This window comes from Aureococcus anophagefferens, assembly GCF_000186865.1.
Source record: "Aureococcus anophagefferens unplaced genomic scaffold AURANscaffold_7, whole genome shotgun sequence".
NCBI lineage: Eukaryota > Pelagophyceae > Pelagomonadales > Pelagomonadaceae > Aureococcus > Aureococcus anophagefferens.
The window spans coordinates 723,298-744,151 of record NW_008705567.1 but is presented as its reverse complement, the minus strand read 5'-3'; the positions used below and the strand labels follow the sequence as shown (position 1 = coordinate 744,151).

The 20,854-nt window shown below is 69.4% G+C and overlaps 6 protein-coding genes across 6 annotated transcripts; 4 read left to right on the top strand and 2 right to left on the bottom strand.

The window, feature by feature from the left end:
* Position 1: 1 nt before the first annotated feature.
* On the top strand, positions 2–8,019 carry AURANDRAFT_63470 (hypothetical protein; the record flags this gene model as incomplete). Its single annotated transcript, XM_009038118.1, has 5 exons — positions 2–235; positions 438–1,972; positions 3,531–3,543; positions 4,226–5,193; positions 7,911–8,019. 5 exons carry the CDS (start codon positions 2–4, stop codon positions 8,017–8,019), a joined length of 2,859 nt encoding a protein of 952 aa, XP_009036366.1.
* A 1,153-nt stretch (positions 8,020–9,172) lies between these two features.
* Positions 9,173–9,571, top strand: AURANDRAFT_14741 (hypothetical protein; the record flags this gene model as incomplete). Its single annotated transcript, XM_009038119.1, has 1 exon — positions 9,173–9,571. A coding segment is annotated over one exon (399 nt), but the record flags the coding sequence as incomplete, so codon positions are not given.
* A 176-nt stretch (positions 9,572–9,747) lies between these two features.
* On the bottom strand, positions 9,748–10,494 carry AURANDRAFT_63469 (hypothetical protein; the record flags this gene model as incomplete). The annotated part of the gene is made up of 1 exon (XM_009037825.1): positions 9,748–10,494. The coding sequence occupies one exon, from the start codon at positions 10,492–10,494 to the stop codon at positions 9,748–9,750; it is 747 nt and encodes a 248-aa protein (XP_009036073.1).
* Positions 10,495–11,524: 1,030 nt separating this feature from the next.
* Positions 11,525–12,082, bottom strand: AURANDRAFT_63468 (hypothetical protein; the record flags this gene model as incomplete). The annotated part of the gene is made up of 1 exon (XM_009037824.1): positions 11,525–12,082. One exon carries the CDS (start codon positions 12,080–12,082, stop codon positions 11,525–11,527), a length of 558 nt encoding a protein of 185 aa, XP_009036072.1.
* A 2,330-nt stretch (positions 12,083–14,412) lies between these two features.
* AURANDRAFT_25408 (hypothetical protein) lies at positions 14,413–14,595 on the top strand (the record flags this gene model as incomplete). Its single annotated transcript, XM_009038120.1, has 1 exon — positions 14,413–14,595. A coding segment is annotated over one exon (183 nt), but the record flags the coding sequence as incomplete, so codon positions are not given.
* A 249-nt stretch (positions 14,596–14,844) lies between these two features.
* Positions 14,845–17,517, top strand: AURANDRAFT_10203 (hypothetical protein; the record flags this gene model as incomplete). The annotated part of the gene is made up of 3 exons (XM_009038121.1): positions 14,845–15,252; positions 15,343–16,470; positions 16,876–17,517. Coding segments are annotated over 3 exons (2,178 nt in total), but the record flags the coding sequence as incomplete, so codon positions are not given.
* Between the last annotated feature and the right edge of the window lie 3,337 nt (positions 17,518–20,854).

Sequence of the window (20,854 nt, the reverse complement as noted above, 5' to 3'; positions counted from 1 at the left end):
CATGGGCGGCGGGCAGGGCAAGGCGGCGAACGGGTCCGAGTACCTCGACGCCTGCGACCACACGCCGATCTTCCGCTGCTTCGACGGGTTGGACAGCGCGGAGCAGAGCCAGCAGTTCAAGGAGCAGGTCGCGTCCTTCTTCCACCGCCAGTCCATCCCCGCGGGCGCTTCCGTCTTCGACCACAAGGTCGGGCGGCGCGACCTGGTGATCGTGGAGAAGGGCGGCCTCACCATGGTGAGCTGCCACGGCGAGGACAAGAGAGCGAAATTCCCAACTTCAAAGGCTCATATCTCGGCCGTTTTCCACTCGTTTCGGCTGATTTTTGGACGAGCGATCATCTCTCGGAACGGCCTCGAAGCGTGGATGCTTTTTCCGGAACGCGCGCGCGCGGAACACTCACGTTGAAGCGAACTTGAATCTCCCTTGTCCTGCCCAGGTGAGCTGCCACGGCGAGGACAAGACGCACAAGAAGGACCGGCCGGTGATCAAGCACGTCGAGCAGGGCGAGATGATGGGCATGATGGAGCTCGTGCGCAACGTGGAGCAGGAGCGCGACAAGTCCACGGGCGAGTACCCCGTCGACGTCGTCGCCGACGCGAAGACGCACGTCCTCGTGCTGTCGCAGGACGTCTACCTGAGCCAGCTCGTCGCGAACCGCGACCACGAGGCGTGCCGCCTCTTCTGCGACAACCTCATGGGGCTCACGCGCGCGGCCATCGTGAACTGGCTCAAGAAGGTCGTGGTCCTGCGCGACGTCGCGGAGAAGGCGCTCGAGGAATTGGCGGACGTCGCGCACTTCCAGTCCATGCCCGCGGACACGGTGCTCATCGAGCAGCACGCCAAGGTGCCGCGGCTGTACGTCGTGCTGTCCGGCGTGCTCAAGGTGACCTGCGAGGCGTCGTCCAAGTCGCCGCGCGAGCGCGCGGGCGAAACGGAGGCCGTCGAGGTCGGGCAGCTCCTCGCGGGCGACTTCTTCGGCGAGTCGAGCCTGCTGAACGCGGCGGACAAGGACCAGGGTTTAGCGCCCATCTCGTCGACGGCGTCCGTGACGACGGCGAGCGAGTGCCTCTTCATCTACTTCGAGTCGGACGCGATGAAGGAGTCGCTCCTCAAGCTCCCGGACGTCAAGGAGAAGATCCAGGGCTACATCAAGGACCGGCTGTCCGCGCAGCTCGTGGCCATGAATTTGGGGCTGTTCAACTCCATGCGCCCGGCGTCCATCGCCTTGTTCACCGCGGATCTATCCATCGTGAATCTGTCGGACGGCGACGTCGTCTTCGAGAAGGACAGCGAGGGCGACGACTTCTACATCATCATCGAGGGCGCGGTGAAGATCGAGGACGGCGAAAATTTACACGTGGCCCTGAGCCGCAAGGGCGACTACTTCGGCGAGGTGGCCCTCGTGCGGTCGGAGCCGCGCGCGGCGACGGTGACGGCCACCGCGCCGACGTCGCTCGCGCGCGTCTGCGGCTCCAACTTCCAGAGCCTCTGCCTCCAGTCGCCGTCCGTGGCCGCCGAGTTCGAGATCAAGGCCCTGGGGACGAAAGCGTCCGTGGGCGCGCTGCTCCTCCACCCGTCGACGGCGCCGCTGCTCAAGAAGACGCTCGACGACGAGTTCTCGAGCGAGAACTACCACTGCTGGGGCATGGTCGAGGAATACCGGGGCAAGATCGACACGGGCGCGCCCGCCGCGGAGACCTACGCGCTGGCGAAGCAGATCCGGGACCGCTTCATCACGACGGACACGGAGGAGCTCATCAACATCTCCGCCAAGGCCGACAAGCACGTCAAGAAGTACTTCGCGGACGTCGACGAGGGCGACCCGAAGCCGCCCCGGGACCTCTACGACCCGGTCCTCAAGTGCATCTCCAACAACCTCCGCGGCAACCTCCAGCGCTTCTGCGTCACGAAGGAGTACAAGGCCGTCCTCGCGTCCTTCGACACCTACACGCCGAGGGGGCGCAAAAAGAAGTGAGGGGGGGGAGCGTAACCGCACCTGACGACGAAGCGTTAGGGCGAGCGAAACGGCGCCTTACGACGTGGTATCCTAGTAGTAGGGCTCGCCGCCGCCGAGCTGGAAGTCGACGACCTTCCAGACGAGCTCGTGGGCGGCGTCGTCGTACTCGCGCTGGAAGGCCATGACGTAGAAGTAGGCGCGGATGTCGCCCGGCGACCCCTCGACGACCTCGCCCTCCGCGTTGCGGATGCAGTTGATCTGCTGCGCCATGAACTGGCAGACGACGATGGGGCTGCGGTTGTCCTCGACCTGGACGGCGATGATCTCCATCTTCTCCACGTCCATGATGCGCGCGTCGTCGTAGCGCAGGCCCTCCTCCTTGCGCAGGCGAATCTCGTGCGCGAGCCGCGAGAAGAGGCCCTCGGAGAGCCAGGGCTTGAGCGCGATGGCGTCGCCGCGGATGAACGCGTCCACAAAGTCCGGCGCGAGCTCCTCGGAGACGCCGTCGCGCCAGACCTCCATGGAGAACCGGGGGTCCAGCCGCCGCAGCTCCCGCGTCGCCGCGGCCATGTCCGTCTCCGCCGTCACGGCGTCGACGATCGACGACGCCTGGTAGACGAGCGGGTTCTGGCTCGTCTCCCAGAACTCGCGCGCGTCCTCGATCTTGTCGTTCACGCGGTCCCGCCCCGCCGCCGCCGCGCGGCCCGCCGCCGTCGCCGCGGCCGCGTCGCGCGCCTTGCCCGCGCCCTTGAGGATGTCGGAGATGATCGGGGCTTCTTTGAGCCGCGCGCGGAGCTTCTCCCAGTTGTCGCGCGCGTCGATGACCAGGAGCTGCTTCTCGCGCTCGTCGACCTCGTCGGCGCCGTCGGCGGCGGGCGCCGCGGCGTCGTCGTGGAACGTGACGGACGTCTTCAGCACGCTGCCGCGATCCGCGCCCGTGAGCTCCGCGTAGGCCTGCCGGAGCTCGCCCTCGGCGATGCGCGCGACCTCCTTCGCGTCGAGCGTGCGCGCCCGCGCCGACAGCGCCTCCCAGCCGTCGATGAGGCGCTTCCCGATGGACGGCGACGACTCCGCGGCCTCGTCCTCGGGCTCCTCGGCGCTCGGCTCCTTCTCGGCCGCGGCCGTCTTCTCCTCCGGCGCCTTCGCCGACAGCAGGCGCACGGGCGCGCGCGGCACCTGCGGCCGCCGCGCGGCGACGGCGCGCTGCCGCACGGCGCGGCCGAGGACCAGCCGCGATGCGCGCATGCTGTCGCTGAATGAGCTGTTTCTTGCCGCGCGGCCTCGGCCCGCCCGGGCCGCTCGAGGTCGAGGTCGCGCTGCATGGTCACAGTGATGGTGCTGGGTTGAGTGCCCGGCGATTCGGGGCTGGGGCGGCGGGTGTGCAGCGCGCTTCACCCCGTGCCCACGATGCGAGCGGTGGGGCTAGGCGGGACAGCCCGCCGTCCGCGCGGCGGTCGCGGAGGGGACCATCAAGAGCCAGCCGCCCAGCGCCGCCGGCGCGCGGTTCAGCGCGGTCGCCTGGACCAGGGTATGCTGCCCCGGCGCCGTGGCGTCACAGATGCCCTTCCACAGGTTGCCCGGCTCGGTGCACGGCGGCGACACCATGGACACGACGCCGACGCTGCCCACCTCGCCGCGGTTCTCCGGCCGGTCGTAGACCGTCACTAGTGACCGTGACCGCGGCGCGCGCGGCCAGGGTCCGCAAAGCAGAGAGAAGGGGTCGATGCTCCACATGGACCTCCTGCTGCTCGGTGGCACGGAGCGCGGGGAGGGAGATTGCCCTCGCTGTGACGAGCGCTATGTCCATCCGATGACTTGGGGAACGGAGCCTGGCCTCTTTCCTCCGTCCGGCGCGGCGGCTCCGCCGCGAGCCCCGCCGCGGCGGGCCGCCGTTGGCGGCCCGGGATTTGTGCCAGTGTAGGAGCTCCCCTCCCTCTGGCCGCGGCGGCGGCTGAGCGTGAAGGCCGCGAAGAGCTTGTCCGCCATGTACTCGACGTCGAAGGGGACGCCGCGGACCCGTGTGCGTCGCGGCCGGCACAGCGAGGGCACAGACCCCCGCCCTCTCCGCGGAGCAGGAGCGGCAAGCTCCGCGGCTATCTGCCACAGTCGACTTCGCGGTCCTACGAGCGCGCGCAGGCGCCGCAGCAGCGCGAGCTCTCGTTCGCAGCGCCGCAGCCGTCGCGTCGAGCCCCAGCCGAAACACAACGCGAAAAAAATTACGACGAGCGCCGCGTAAACCGCATCACATGGAGGCCCTGAAGGCGCAGGTGCTCGGCGGCGACCTGTCGCCGGCGACGCTGCGGAAGCTCGCGGACCTCGTCGAGAAGGCCGAGACCATGGCCGCGGAGTCCAAACTCCTCAAGGTGGGGAACAGCGTCCGCGCGCCGCGCGGCGACGCGTGCGTGAAAGCGATGGTCTCGGACCTCGACGCGGCCGCGGGCACCGTCGAGGTCGTCTACGAAGACGCGACCGAGGCGACGGTGCCGTCGGGCGCCTGCAGCGCCCTCCTCGACTTCGAGGTGGCGCCGCCGGCCCCGGCGAAGGACTCCGTGGAGGCCGCGGGCGAGTGTAAAGCGCGCGGCTCGCGGCTCTTCCAGGCCAAGGACTACGTCGCGGCGTCGGGCCACTACAAGGCGGCCCTGGGCGTGCTCAAGCGGCTCTACCCGCTGGGCGTCGGCGCCCTCGTGGAGGTCAACTCCAACGGCGCGCTCCGCGTGGGCACGGTCAGCGGCGTCGACGACGACGAAAAGACGGTGGACGTCATGTACGACGACGGCGGCGAGGACGACGACGAGATCTCGCGGAAGCGCATCCTGGCGGTCGTCGCGCCGAAGCCCGAGGGCCGGGCCATCCAGCTGACGACGTACCTGAACCTCGCGCGGTGCGCGACGCGCGCGGACCGCGCGAAGGACGCGGTGTCGTGCTGCACGCTCGCGGGCGGCATCGCGGCCTTCGACGAGCTCCTGGAGCACCACCTCGTCACGACGAAGATCCTCCGGGCGCGCGCCCACCTCCAGCAGAAGCACCTGAAGCAGGCCCTCCGCGACGCCAAGGCCGCGGCGGATCTCGCGCCCGCGGACAAGAACGTCGTCGCTCTAAACCGCGACGTCGAGGCGGCGAAGAAGCGCGCGCTGCGCGAGAACAAGAAGCTCGCCAAGGAGGTCACGGCCTGGGTCGAGTCCGCGCAGGGCAAGTTCTCCGAGAACGGCGGCAACGAGGCCGACTGCGCCCAGCAGTAAAATTTTACGCGCCGCCCAGGCGGATGTGTCGCGGGGTCGTCTCCGGGGCCGGCGACAGCGCCGCGGGGAAGACGACGGCGAGCGCGGCCGCGAGCGCGGCGTGGAACGCGGTGTGGTTTTCGCCCACGGCGGCGGCGCCGTCGTCGAGGCGCCGCGCCTCCGCGAGCGCCTCCGCGGCGTCGCCGTGGGCGCCGTCGGCGACGCGCCACTGGAGCTCCGCGAGGCGCGACGACGCCGTGTAGCGGAGGCCCGAGGGAGACCGCGCGAGCTGGCGGAGCTCGTCCGCCGCGGCGACGCGACGCCCCTTCAAATCCCGGGGCGCGAACTCGGCGATGACCTCCGTCGGCGCGCCGCGGCGCGTCGCCTCGTAGACCGAGCCGAGGCGGACGGCCCGGTCCGCGCCCTGGGTGAAGACGAGCGTCCAGGACTTGGGCGGGCCCTCGGGCGGCGCCATGGAGAACTTGACGCGCCAGGCGTCGTCGACGGCCGACGACCAGCAGAGCCGCGCGTCGGGGCCCCGGAGGTGCAGCGTCAGCGAGCTCCCGGAGCGGTACCACGACTCCCGCGCCGACGATCCCGACTTTTTCAGCGGCGCGTGGCGCCACGCGTCGCCGGCGCCGCGGAGCCGCGCGACCGCGGCCGCGAGGGCCGCGTAGGGGCCGGCGTACTCCGCCGGGTGCGCCTCGAGGGCGCCGCCGCAGCAGGCGCAGCGCCGGCCGCCGAGCTCGAGGCAGAGCGTCCGGTGGCTCCGGCCGACGGCCGCGGGATCGGGGCAACCCGCGACGACCGCGGGCCAGGCGCTCGCGGCCGCGGCGCGCCAGACGTCCTCCGGCAGCGCGCGGACGAAGGCCTCGCAGCCGCGGCCGCAGGTCGCGAGCGCCGCGAGGTCGCGCGGCGCCGCGAAGCCGAGCGCGACGGCGACGGCGTCTTCGCAGAGCGCCGGCAGCAGCGCGGACGAAACCGCCGCCGGCGCGGCGGTTTCCGGCGCGGCGCATGTCTCCGGCGCCTCGTCCTCGAGGCGCGGCGCCGGGCGCGTGGGCCGCGGCCGCGCGACGGGCGGCGGCGGCTCCGGCACGCAGATGGGGCTGTAGCGGTCGCAGCCCTTTTTCGACGGGGACGCGACGTACTCGTCGAGGGGCTGCGCCATGGCCGCCGTCGCCGCGGCGAGCGCGCGGGCGCAGAAGCTGTGCAGGTCCTCCTCCGCCTCCAGGAGGCCCGGATCCGCGGAGATCAGCGCGCGTCCCATCGTCGTTGTCTTCACTCTTCGGGCCGCATCATCGTTGAAGTCCTACTAGTAGTTAGGCGGGGCATCGCGCGGCGCGGCGCGCGACGCCGACGTAGGCGGCCGCGTGCGCGGCGTGGACGTCGCCGGCGGCGTCGCGGGGCGCCCCGGGCGCGGCGGCGCCGGCCCGGCGCAGGAGGGCCGCGAGGCCCGCGGCGCCGAGGTCCGGGTGGACCCACGCGGCCGTCGCCGCGTCCGCGGCCGCGCAGCGGACGAACGCCGCGTCGAGGCGCGCGAGCTGCGACGCGACGACGGCGGCGCCCTGGGCGCGCACGGCGGCGGCCTGCGCCGCCGGGTGGCGGCGCGCGACGTCGTCGCTCGCCCGCGCGGCGGCCGCGCGGCCGCCGCGCGCGGCGCGGAGCCGGCGCGCCGCGGGCGCCGCGGCGTCGACGACGAGCACGCGCAGGTCCGCGCCGGCGTCCTCGGCGAGCGCCGCGAGGACGGCGACGTCCGGCCGCCCGGCGGCGCCCGTGAGCCGCATCCACTGCGGCGGCGCTTCGTCCGCGGCCCGGACCGCGGCCAAACCGACGAAACCGCGCGCGCCGCGCCGCGCGCGCAGGTCCGCGACGAGGCGCGCCCGCGCGCGCGCCACGTCGGCGTCGGTGCGGTCGCCGAGCGCGGTCGCCGCGTCGTCGAACTCGAGCGTTTCGTCGAACGTACCCGCGACGGGCGACCCGTCGAGCGCCGCGAGGAAAAGGAAGCGCGTCGTCGGCGACGTCGCGCGCTTGGCGAGGCGCGGGACGGGCGCGCCGCAGTGGCCGTCGAGGACGGCGAGCGTGGCGTTGAAGTGGTCGAAGTGGACGTCGCGTTCCGCCGCGGGCGCCGCGGCCGCGGGCCGCACGTCCGCGAGCAAGCCCGCGAGGCCGCCGCCGCCGAGCCCCGGGTGGAGCCAGGCGGCCGTCGCGCCCCAGGCGCGGGCGTCGCCGAGGTTGTCGTAGTCGACGCAGCGAACGAAAGAAGCGTCGACGAGCGAGAGCTGCGCCGCCAGCGCGGCCGCGTTCTCCGCCTGGGCGGGACAAGGGTGCGACATGCCCAACTTCAAAGGCTCCTATCTCGGCCGTTTTCCACTCGTTTCGGCTGATCTTTGGACGAGCGATCATCTCTCGGAGCGCTCTCGAAGCGTGGGTGCTTTTTCCGAAACGCGCGCGCGCGGAACACTCACGTTGAAGCGACGTTGAATCACCCTTGTCCTGCCCCGTTCTCCGCGAGCGTCGCGAGCTGGCGCGCGTGGCCGTTGCCGTCGTGGGCGCCGAAGCGGCGGTGGTGTACCGTGGACCGGGCGATGGCCGCCGCGGACCGGCGGAGCACGACGACGCGCAAATCCGCGCGCGCGGCTTCGGCGAGCGCCGCCAAGGTCCGCGCGTCCGGCCGCGTGAGCGACTTGCGCGCCGCGCCGCCGCTGGGGTAGGAGAGCATGCCCATGCCCGGCAGCTTCACGCCGTTGAGGAAGACGAGCGTCGACGTTTCGCTTTCCGCGAGCGCGCCGAGCCGCGCGGCGAAGCCTCGCCGCGCGGCCGCGACGCGGTCCGCGGCCTGGTAGCCGAGCACGTAGATGGACCCGTTGCGCGACAGCGACCCGGGGTCGCTATTCACCCGGTGGAGGTCCACGAGCGCCGCCCAGGCGTCGTGCGGTACGTCGCAGAGCTCGGTCTTGGCGCATCTCTCGCCGATGGTTTTGACGCCGTGATGGCCCGAGCCTTCGAGGCCCGCCCAGAAGACGAAGCGGGTCTTTGGTGACGAGACGGTCTTCTGTATGATTGGGTCTGTTGCTATACACCCCGCGATTATCGCAAGCCAGGGCGCTCGCATTGCGACTCTCGATCGCTTGTGGCGAGAATCTGGCGACTAAGTTTGCGATTTTGAGGCGGCGCGAGCGACGCGCGCAGGCACCCGCTAAGCCCCCCCGCCCCGACGCCAGGGACCCCACGACCCCCAACCGACGCTAACGAGACCGCACGACCCCTTGCTACGACGACTTCACGATGCGCGACTGGGAAAAGAAGCAAAAAGAATATGAAGAGCGCATGGCCCGGGTCAAAGAATTGAAGCTGCGCCTGACCTGCACCATCTGCGGTGAGGAGGCAAAGCTTAATTGCCCCTGCGGAACCACGTCTTACTGCAGCGTCGCCTGCCAAAAGATCGACTGGCGCGACCGCGGCCACCGGAAGGCGTGCAAAAAGATCCGAGACGAGCGCGCGGCCGAGGCGGCGCGGGCGGAGGCCCCGACGCCCCCGCCCCCGCGGGAGCTCTTCTACGGCCCCGCGCCGCGGTCGCAAGCCGACGAGATCGCGCGCGTATCGCGGCGGAACACGAGGCTGCCCGCGCGCGGCGCGAGGCGAACCCGGAGCCGGAGCCGGAGTCGGCACGGTTCGGATCGCGATGCCCGGTCTGCTTGGAGGAGTGGGACATGAATGTGAGGAGTACGATCGTACTCTGCTGCTGCCGGCGGATCTGCAGCTCTTGCGCCGAGAAGACCGGCTACGGGTCGTGCCCTGTCTGTCGGGCGCCGTCCCCTAAAAGTGACGCCGAATCTCTGGCACTTCTTCGTCGCCACGTGGAGAACGATGTGCCGGAAGCGGTGACGTTCCTGGGCAATGTGTATCGCATCGGTGATCTCGAGCGTCCTTTTCCGAGAGATTAGACCGGCAAAAAATGTGGAACATCGTCAATTGACGCACTTTGTAGGCGATTGCGGCGTCGTGAAATCCACGAAGAAGGCAGCGAAGATTTACAAGCGCGCTGTGGAGCTCGGTGACGCGGAGGCGGCTTCGCGCCTTGCGGTCTTGTATGCAGCCGGAGACGGTGTCAAGTTGGACAAGAACAAGGCGTTGCAGCTCTGGCGTACAGCTGCGGATAGGGGATATGCGCATGCGCAGGCCAAGCTCGCAGAATTCCTTGAAGACAACGGCTCCCCACACGAAGAGACCTTCCGCCTACTTGAGCTCGCCGCAAAGCAAAGGATCACCCAGGCAGAGTACAATGTCGGTGAACGCTACGTGACCGGGCGCGGCGTGACACAAGACCTCGAAGAAGCCAAACGCTGGTTCGCGCGCGCGGCTGCCAAAGGCCACGATAAAGCCGTATCTGCGCTCGAGCAGATCAGCGCGGTCGAGCGCGGAGAGATGCGACACCCTCGGAGTCACGACGAAGGCAGGTATCAGCGCCTTCGAGCGCAACGCCGCCTGGCAAGAAGACATGGACCTCCGTGACCTCCTTGACGAGGAAGGCGCGTAGCCCCCTCTAACACGAACGAAACCCAGTTACACACTCACGCGTCGTCGTCGCCGTCGCCGTCGTCGAGGTCGAGGTCGAAGTCGAGCTCGTCGTCGTCGTCGTCGAGGAGGGCGAGGTCGCCCTCCGCGGAGCCGCCGAGCGTCGCGCGCCGCGCCGCCTGCCTCGCGAGGAGCGCCGCGAAGTCGTCGTCGTCGGGGGCCGCCTCCTCGACCGCCTCGGCCTCGTCGTCGAGGTCGAGGTCGAAGTCGAGGCCGTCGATGACGCCGGCGCCGCCGTCGCCGCCGTCGTCGGCCGCGCGGTCGATCAGATCCATGAGCTTCGTCGCCGCGGACACGTCGGCCTTGCGGAAGGTCACGGCGGGCACGCGCTTCGAGTGCTTCAGGCGCTTCGCCAGCGCGTAGCGCACGCTCCGCTCGTTCTTGACGAGCCAGGAGAAGGCCTCGCGCTTGGCGCTCGTGTCGCCGAGCGTCGTGATCGTCGCCGTCGCCGCGCGGAGGTCCGGCGACACGGACACGTCGAGCACGGACGTCGACTTGAGCACCTCGGCGTCGACGCGGTCCCCGGTCTTGACGAGGAACGCGCCGTCGCGGATCACCGTCGCCAGCTCGCTGCGCACGAGCTGCGCGACGCGGCTCTGGCGCCGGGACCGGTCCACCTCCTCGCGCGCCATGCCCCGCGACCCGCGGCCCATGCGGACCGCGACGGCGGGGCGGTGCGCGGGCGCCGGCGGCACCCAGGCGGTGGCGACGGCCAGCGCAAAAGCGAAGAATTTCAGCTCCATCCTGACCTTCGACAGCAACCTCGTGGAGCACAGCAACATCTATCGCCGCACGCCGGCCGTCGTCGCGCGCATCGACACGCGCCGCGCTGCGACCTATTCGGGCGCTGCTCCGACGCGCGAGGAACGCCCACGAACGCTGCGACGATCGCTGCGGCGAAACATCGTCTGAAAACACCGCCAAAACGATGGCCCAGCGCGTCGCCATGCCGAGCATGGCCTTCTCGCGCAGCGGCAACGACACGTCGCAGAAGACGGGCCCGAAGCCGAAGGCCTTCAAGCCCAAGAAACAGCAAGCGACACCGAGACCCATCGACGCCGGCCGCGGCCGCGGCGGCGGCGGCCGCGGCGCGGGCCGCGGCGGCCGCGGCAAGGGCAAGAACGGCAAGGACCCGAACTTCATGTCGCTGCGCGCGGCGAAGAAGGACGTCTTCGACTTTGGCGCGACGGGCCTGAGCCGGCGGCAGCAGAAGATCCGCGAGAACGAAAAAATGGTCGCGTTCGGCGCCAAGGCCGAAAAGGCGCAGAAGATGCCCCTGAAGATGCTCCTGGGCATCCGCCGCGCCGAGGACAAGCGCGAGAAGAAGATCCTCGACGAGCGGCGCGCGTCGGGCGTCGTCGCGCCGACGGAGAAGCGCGACGCGACGCGCGGCGGCGCGAAGCCGAAGCGGAAGCGGCGGCCCGGCGACCTCCTGCCCGAGTCGCGGGACGGCGTCATGCGCGTCGGCCACCTCCTCAAGAAGGCGAAGAAACGTAGTAAGTGTAAGTCTTGAATTGCGGTACTTGCGGGACCTCGAGTGCACTGAGAACCGGCCGCGCCTCCCCGGGGACACGCCTCCCGAGTCCCGGCGACCTTAGGACCGCCCGATGGTGTTCCAAAACAGCAAAAGGTAACTTAAGATTCCAAATTGAGGTTGCCTGGGGGTCGGGCGGCGGCGGCGCGCGGAGTTGCGCGCGCGCGCCGCGTCTTGATCTTTCATTTTTTTCTTTTCTTTCCGGGGGCGGGGCTTGGGGTCGTCGTCCGCGCGCCGCTCTACCGGTTGTCCCGCCGCTTCTGCTTCGGGGAGCCGCCGCCCATGGAGGACCCGGAGAGGCCGCGGACCATGCGGAGGCTCCGGCGCGCCTTCGCGTAGTAGCCGCGGGCCTTGCGCATGCGCGTCATGCAGCCGCGCCAGTAGGCCTGGATGACGATGCACTTGGAGACGAGGCGCGTGAGCACGCCCCGCCAGACCTTTTGGATGACGACGGCCGAAAAGTACATCGTGTCCATGGAGACGCGGACGTCGCGGCGGACGAGGTCGTCGTAGTCGGGACAGGCGGCGAGGAAGCGCTCGCGGTCCGACGCCGCGCGGGGGCCGTCGTTCCTCGCCTGGCGGGCGAGCTCGCGCTCGCGCGCGGCGCGCGCGTCCGCCTCGCGGCGTTCGCGCTCCCAGGTCTGCTGGCGGTCCAGGGACCGCTTGAGCTTGCGCTTGTACTCCTTGTCGCTCAGGATGCCCCGGTTCCGCAGGTCGCTCAGCGTGTTCTGGCGGAACTCGAAGCCCGCGGCCTCCTTGAGGGCGCCCCGGGGCGCGTCGTCCATCATGCAGGGCATGGCGTGCCGTGCGGTTCCTCGCGCGCCCCGACGGTCCGGGGCGCCCCGGCGGGCGGCTGGCTTCGGTGCCGGCCTCGGGCGGCGGCGGCGGGGGGCGGGACCCCGCGGAGGGCGGCGCGGCGGGGGCGGGAGAGCGCCGGGGGCAGAAGACGGAGCAGCCCCGGTTGGATATAAAAGCTATTGAAGTACTACATAACGCCCCAGCATATCTCTGCTCGCCGCTGTCGGGTAGCTGCTCCCTCACATAGCGGCTCGGTATGGCGCAGCGTCTGCATTGTCGAGGTTCCGGCGGTCGGTCGGCGCGGGTTCCGGCGGCGGCGCGGGGCGGCGGACGCGCCGGCGGCGCATCGGGCGGGCGGGACGCGCCGGGGCGGGCCGGGGGGCAGCCCCCGGCCCGCGCGCCGGCCCGCGCGCCGTCAGCGGACGGGAGCGTTGTCGCCGGGCGCCGGGCCGGGGCCCGGCCGGGACGGCGCGAGAGGCCGCCTCCGGGGCGCCCGGGGGTCGACGCGCGCCGCTTCGTATCGCGCCGGAGCGCGCCCCGACGCCCTTCCCCTCCCCGTCGCAGCCTTGGCCCGTGGATGGGCGTGGTCGATGGGCTCTGAGGGCAAGCCGTACGTCATGACGACCAAGGTGCACCCCGAGGGCTCGGACGCCGCGGCCGAGGAGGACAAATGGCCGCCCGCACGGCCGCCCGCGTCCCCCTCCCCGCCGCGCGCGCGCGCTCACGCGACCCCCCCCCCCGCGCGCAGCTCTGCGACAAGGCCCTGGGCTGCCTCGCGCCGGACGACGGGCTCCGCCAGTTCTTCGTCAAGCTCACGCGGGCGCCGGCCTTCGACATGGTCATCATCGTCTTCATCGGCCTCAACTCGATCATCATGGCCATGACGGACTACCGCATCGAGTGCCTCGACCGCAACGGCGACCCCGGGCGCAACGGCGTCGCGCACGACAACCCCAACTTCGGCGCGCCGGACCCGGACAAGTGCTGGCAGAACGTCGTCGGCGACTTCACCAACTCCTGGGTCTTCGGCCCCGTCTTCCTCATCGAGATGGTCTGCAAGATCTTCGCGCTCGGCTTCTACTCGGAGGGCCCCCACACGTACCTCAAGAACAACTGGAACATCCTCGACTTCGTCTGCGTCATGTCCTGGATCGGCGCCCAGGCCGTGCCGTCGCTGTCGGCGCTCCAGTCCCTCAAGATGTTCCGGCTGCTGCGGCCCCTCAAGTCCCTGTCGAAGTTCCAGGGCCTCCGGCGCATCGTCGTGACGTTCATGGCGGCGTTCGACGGGCTGGCCGTCACCGTGACGCTGCTCACCTTCCTGCTGTTTGTCGTGTCCATCGCCTGCATGCAGTTCTTCAAGGGCGCGCTGCACTTCCGGTGCCGCATCACGCCCTACCCGACGCGGGTGCCGGACACGTGGTACCGGCCGTGCGTCGACGGCGTGTCGTGCCCGGACGGGTCCACGGAGTGCCCGACGTGCCTCTACGGCAACTACTTCCCGTCCGACGACGAGTTCGACGCCTACCGCGAGCTCATGCTGCGCATCGACTACGGCTACCGCACGGTGGGCTACGACGCGATGCTCGCGAACTGTTCTTCGGTCGAGGGCCTCTGCGGCGCGCTCGACGCGGGCGACGACTACAACTGGCAGAGCTGGGACTCGAAGGACACCTGGGCCTGCGCGACGGCGACGTTCCCGGGCCCCGCGGGCATCCCCGTGACGGACACGTACGCGCACAAGTACGCCGAGGGCGACCTCAACGGCGACGACGGCAAGCACCCGTGGCAGTCGTCCAAACGGTGCCTCTGGCTCATCGACGAGGACGACGGCCGGCCCTGCGCGGCCAAGGCCAACGAGATCTTCGGTTTAGGCGGCCTCCACAAGTGCTACGAGAACGGCCGCCAGCAGCGGTCCGGCTACGTGCTCGCGGGCGACTACAGCGGCGACGACGGCGTCTACCCGCCCGTCGACGACCGCGGCGACGGCTGGCCGTCCTACGAGGTCGTCGTCGCGGGCACGCACGGGCCCGGCTGGGCGCCGCGGAGCGACGCCAACGACGACCCCGTCTTCCCGGAAAAGTCCTACGACCCCGTCGAGTCCGGGCCGACGTACTGCGGGTCCAACTACGACGAGCGCGGCAACCGGCGCTTCAAGTTCTCGCCCAAGGTCGGCAAGGACATCTACATGTGGCAGGACAAGAAGAAGACCGTGCCCGTGCAGCTCACGGACTGGAGCCGCTTCCCCGCGGGGCTCTACGCGACGCTCTACCCGGAGTTCTCCGACTCGCTGAATTTCGGGTACACGAATTTCGACAACCTCGGCTCCGCGATGATCTCGTTGTTCCAGGCCGTGACCATGGAGGGCTGGACGGACATCATGTACCACTGCATGGACGCGGCCTGGCCGCCCATCTCCATCTTTTTGTTCCTGAGCCTGTTCGCGGTCGGGTCCATGCTCGTGCTGAACCTGGTGCTCGGCGTCATCGCGGACACGCTGGGCGACGAGGAGGACGCGGAGGCCGAGGAGGAGGCCGAGGCCGCCGCGCTGGCGCTGGCGTCGGGCGGCGTGAAACTCGCGAAAGGCGAGGAGGAGGACGACGCCGACATCATCGCGCGCATGCGCGCGACGATCCCGGGACCGCCGCCGCGGCTCATGCTCTTCGACTTCGTGACGTCCGACATGTTCAACAACTTCATCTACCTCTGCATCGGGTTGAACACGGTAGCTTTATGCCTCGACGACTACCCGCGCGACGAGGAGTGGTCCAACTTCATGGAGGTGTCCAATCTGGTCTTGGCGTTCGTCTTCATCGTCGAGATGGTCCTCAAGCTCGTGGCGCTGGGCTGGGCCAACTACGCCTCGGACACGTTCAACCTCTTCGATTTCACCATCGTCTGGGTGTCCATCATCACGATGATTCTCGCGGCGTCGGACGCGGGCTTCGGCGGCGGCGCGATCTCCGCGTTCCGCTGCTTCCGCGTGTTTCGGATCTTCAAGCTCTTCAAGTCGTGGCAGTCCCTGCAAGTGTTGCTGGCGACGATGGCGGAGACGGCGAAGGAGATCGGGAACTTTTTGGTGCTGCTCATGCTCATGGTTTTTATTTTTGGGCTGCTGGGCATGCAGCTCTTCGCGAACCAGCTCCGCTTCGACGACGACACGGGCGCGAAGGTCGCCTTCGGGGTATGCGACGGGATGATAGAGGACGGTGCGTGTGTGCGACAGGCCGGCGTCTGCGACAGCGCCAAGGGCGAGTGCAAGCTCGACCCGGCCTACTCGGATTTGGACCCCGTGGATTTGAACTTCGACGACTTCATGTCGTCGATGATCACGGTCTTCGGCGTGCTGACGGGCGAGTCGTGGAACCTGGTCATGTACGACCTCATGCGCGGCCGCGACAACGTCTACTACGGCGTCTTCTACATGATGCTGACGATCATCATCCTCGCCTTTTTCGTCATGAACATGTTCCTGGCGATTCTCCTGTCCAAGTTCGAGGACAACGAGGAGCTGAGCCAGCCCGCGCCGCGCGAGGAGTCGCTCCGCAAGCTCAAGTCCTTCCGCCAGGTCGCCAAGGCCGTCAACATCCTGAAGAAGGGCACCGAGGACGACCCGGGCGACTCCGACGCGAAGGAGCTCACGCCCTTCCAGATCGCGGCTCTGAAGGCGAAGAAGAAGAAGGACCCCGAGGACGTCGAGGCCGCGGTGCACCCGCCGAAGACGGAGCCCAAGCCCAAGGAGACGGCCCCGCCCAAGGAGAAGCCCAACGTGTCCCTCTACATGTTCCCCGTGGACCACCCCGTGCGCAAGCTCTGCGTCGAGACGATAAAGAAGCCGCTCTTCGACCAGATCATCATCGCGTGCATCATCGTCGGCTCCTTCATGCTCGCCTGCAAGACGCCGCTCATGGACCCGAAGATGCCCATCTTCACGCTCTTCACGACGCTGGACTACCTCTTCTCCTTCATCTTCCTCGTCGAGTTCATCCTGAAATTGATCGCGTTCGGCTTCGCGATGAACGGGCCGGACTCCTACATCTACGACCCCTGGAACCAGCTCGATTTTACCATCGTCATGATCTCCATCGTGACGTTCCTCGGCGATTTGGGCGTGCCCCTGGGCGTCGACGTCAAGGTCTTCAAGGTGCTGCGCGCGTTCCGCGTCTTCCGGCCGCTCCGCATGCTCTCGCGGTACCCGGGTTTGCGGTTGGTGCTCAACTCGCTGCTCGTGGCCATCCCCGCGGCCTTCAACGTCGTCGTCGTGTGCATCCTGTTCATGTCCATCTTCGCCATTTTGGGCGTGGGCTTCTTCAAGGGCCAGATGAACATGTGCGACGTCGACACGTACGGCGGCGGAATCCCCGAGCAGTACTTCGACACGATCGCGCGCGTCATCGAGGACCCCATCCACCTGAAGAAGGCCGTCAAGTCCGGCGCCTTCGAGGAGTTCCACAACGCGTCCATGGCCATGTACGGCTACGGGACGCAGTGCTGGGTCTCGTGGGACGTGAAGTGGGTCAACGGCCACGACTACTTCAACACGCACAGTACGGTCATCTCCGACTTCCAGCACGACTGGGAGACGTCCGGCCGGCCCGGCGTCATCTCGTCCAAGTTCTCCCACGCGCCCGGCGACCTGGAGAAGGCCGAGTACGGCATCTCCCCGCCGACGAAGTCCTACTTCACCGCGAACCCGTGGCTCACGGACGGGAGCGACGTGCCGCAGGCGTTCCTCGACCACGTCGCGGACGTCCCGGCGACGGGCAACCTCGACAAGTACATCCCGACCTCGAAGGACATGTGCAAGTGCATGTTCAAGGACGAGAACGCCTGGAGCAACCCGCTCTACATGTCCTTCGACAACTTCGACACCGCGTTCGCTCTACTCTTCGAGATCTACTCGACGGAGGGCTGGCTCGACTACATGTATTATAATGTGGACGCCAACGGCATCGAGATGCAGCCCATCCGCGACCACGGCTTCCGCGAGCAGCGGCGGTCCCTGCCGCGCTTCTACAGCTTCTTCTACCACGTGCTCTTCCAGTTCGTCGGCGGCTTCTTCGCGATGCAATTGTTCGTCGGCGTCATCATCGAGCAGTTCGGCAAGCTCAAGGAGCAGGCCGAGCAGGAGGGCCGCAAGGGCGTCATGATGACGGCGTCCCAGGAGCAGTGGGTCAAGACCCAGAAGTTCATCATCGAGATGGTCAAGCCCAAGCACAAGATCAAGCCCGTGAACGTGCCCTGCTACAACATCGTCGAGGGCGAGCACAAGGCCACCTTCGAGAACTTCATCATGGCCTGCATCGTCATCAACGGGTTATTTATGGGTTTAGACCACTTCGGCCAGCCCCAGGGCATGACCGTGGCCATCGAGCTCATCAACATGATGTTCGCGATCATTTTTAATATAGAGGCCATCCTCAAGATCCTGGGCATCGGCTGGACGAACTACTGGGTCGAGGCCTGGAACCGCTTCGACTTTTTGATCGTCATCGGCACGGACCTCGGCTACTTCATCTCCTGGGTGACGCCGAGCGACATCGGCGGCGTCGCGTCCGTCGTCCGCCTGTTCCGCATCGCGCGCATCTTCCGGCTTTTTAATTCCGCGAAGACGATGAAGACGCTCATCATGACGCTCATGTCGGCCCTGCCCCAGATGGGCAACGTGGGCCTCGTGCTCATGATCTTCATCGGCATCTGGGCCATTTTGTTGGTGGAGCTCTTCGCGGGGCTGTCGTACGGCGAGACGGTGCACCCGAACGCGAACTTCCAGCACGTGCCCATCGCCATCCTGACGCTGATCCGCTTCACGACGGGCGAGAACTGGAACGGCTTCATGCACGACATGAACTTCAAGTGGCGCGGCGCGTCCGGCTGCTGGGGCGGCGCGCAGTTCGAGAAGATCCGCACGAAGATGTACGACGCGGAGCCCGGCGCCTACTGGCAGGACAAGTGGTGCACGCGGCTCGACGGGGGCGACCGCGAGACCTGCCAGTGCGCGTCCTTCCACACGCACGGCTTGGATGGTGGCCAGAAGAAGGACATGTGCCAGGAGTTCGTGTCCTACGAGAACTGCTGCGTGCCCCTGTCGGCGTGCGGCGACAAGTGGTGGGCCGGCGCGATCATCCACATCTTCGACATCATCGTGACGGGCGTCGTGCTCAACCTCTTCGTCGGCATCATCCTGTCGGCCTACGAGGACGAGGAGGAGGAGGAGGGCCTGGGCCTCTCGGAGACGGATTTGGCGAACTTCGTCGAGGACTGGAGCCGCTTCGACGAGCACGCGTCGTGGCACATCAAGCTCAAGGAGCTCAAGGAGCTGATCCAGATTTTGGACGAGCCCATGGGCTTCGGGGAGAAGTACGTCGCGAGCAACGACGAGCTCGAGGCGGAGATCCTCAAGCTGGGCCTCCACATTCGACATAAGGAGATCGTCGAGAACGACGTCGGCGAGTCGCGGCTCCACATGTTCGACGTCGCCACGGCCCTCGGCAAGCGCCTCGTCGCCAAGGCCCACGGCGGCGACGAGAGCCTCGACACGGTCGAGACGGCGCCGAACACGGAGTTCTCGGCGGACGCGACGCCGTACCTCGAGAAGTTCTTCGGCAAGACGGCCGCGGACATCGAGCGGTCGAGCCCGCGGCCGCTGCACGTGCCGGGCTCCGGCCTCGCGGAGAAGCCCGCCGAGCCCGAGCCCGCGCCCCAGGAGGCGCCGAGCCCCGTCTACGAGATGCCGCCGGCCGGCGAGCCCGCGGCGCCGGCCGCCGACGCGCCCGAGCTCGCGCCCGCGGACAGCGTCGCCGCCGAGTCCGTCGACACGGCGGCGGAGGCGGCGCCGGCGGAGGCCTACGGGGACGGCGAGAAGGTCGAGGAGGCGGCGTGAGGCGCGGCGGCGGCGCCGGCGGCGGCCGCGCTCGCCGCCGTCGCCGAGGAGCCGCCGGCCGCGGACCGGCTCCCGCCGCGCCGCCTCCAGCCCCTCCTGACGCCGCTCTCGCCGCCGGGCGGGAGCCTCCCACCTCTCTCGATCACGCCGCAGCCCCTCTCGGCCGCGGCGTCCAAGTACCAAGCCACCGATCCGGTCGACGACGGTGACGAGACGACGGGCCAACGAGCGACGGACGATCCACGTCCGTGAATGACGGCGAGGGCCACGGCGCACCCGTGTCGCCCCTTGCGCGATACCGCTCCTTTTGACCCCCCGAAGATCTCGCACGACGTCCGCAGACCACCAACCGCCCCTCCGGATCCTCCCCTCAAACTACGCGAGCGCGAGCGAGAGACGCTCCTCGCGCGTCGCCCTCCCCCCGACCGAGTTTACTAACATGTCACGATCATCGGAGCGTCGCCGTCAAGCCCCGTACAAGTCGCCCTCCCCCGGCCGAGTTTACTCACATGTCACGATCCGCCACGATCATCGTGATGGTCGCCTTCAAGCCGCCGTGCAAGTACAACTTTCATGCAACCTTCAAGGAGTTTCGGGGCTGCCCATCTGGCCGCCTCAAAACTCGAAGATGGCGGCGACACTGCCGCCCGACGGGTACGTCATGCTCAACGACCACGACTCCGTCGCGTCGGTCCACTACGACGCGCGGCGCGTCGTCGAGGTGGACCGCCAGGAGCGGCGGCGGTCCAGCGAGCTCAGCGGCCTCTCCGGCGAGGACAGCCGCGACGGCAAGACGAGCCACGGGTCCATCGCGAGCGTCGAGGGCCACCAGCGGCGGAGCGACTCCCTCGCGTCCATCGCCGACTCCATCGCCGACTCGCTCTGCGACGAGCGGCGGCCGAGTTTGGGCGCCGCGCGGCCCGGGCGTTTGGTCAAGGTCCCGAGCGACGCGAACCTCGACGACGGCGTCGACGCCTGCACGGCCTTCAGCCCCGTCGTGCCGTCGCCGACGCACCGGTCGAGCGCCGACGGCTGGGCGGAGATGCGGCCGCGGGGCCGGAGCTCGCGCGACTCCGAGTCGAGCCTGTCGCCGCCGAAGCCCCGGGACCGCGCGCGCGGCCAGGGGAGCCCGTTGCGACACTCGCGCGACGGCGGCTTCCGGAGCCCCGACGCCGGGCGAAACTCGCGCGACGGCGGCGTCCGGAGCCCCGGGCCGCCGGGCGCCGCGAGCCCGGCGCGGTCGCCGCTGAAGCGGCGCGCGTCCGGGTCCGCCCCCGCGGAGGAGGCGGCGGACGAGGCCGCCGAGCCGCCCCCGCTCGAGCGGTCCGCGGCGCGCGGCGTCGCCGAGCGGTCCGCGGCGCTGACGGCGGAGCTCGGCGCCGCGGGCCCCGCGGGCGCTAGCGGCGCCGAGGATCTCGTGGTCGTCCGGGGCGACCCGCGCGCGGCGCTGGGCCTGAGCCTCGACGCGTCGTGCCGCGTGCGGGGGCTCGCCGAGGCGTCCCAGTTCCGCGACCGCCGCGACGTCGTCGGGTCGCGCGTCGCGAAAGTCGGCGCCGTCGACGTCGCGTCGCTCGACGAGCTCAAGCGCGCGCTCGCGGACCTCCGGGCGGCCGCCGTCGGCGAGGCGAGCTTCGTCTTCGCCCGGGCCGCGCCGGACTTCGCCGGCGTCTGGGCCTGCGCCGCGGCCGCGGAGCGGCGCGACGTCGAGCGGGAGGAGGTCAAGCGGCGCGTCATCGCGTCCCACACGACGAGCCGCGCGAAGCACGTCGCGGACGTCCGGGAGGCGACGCGGCGCCAGCGCCACAGCGGCACGGGCCTCGCCGCGTCGCCCGCGTCCGCGCGGCGTCCCCTCGGCCCGAGCCCGCGCGGCGCGCGGCGCGCGACGGCCGCG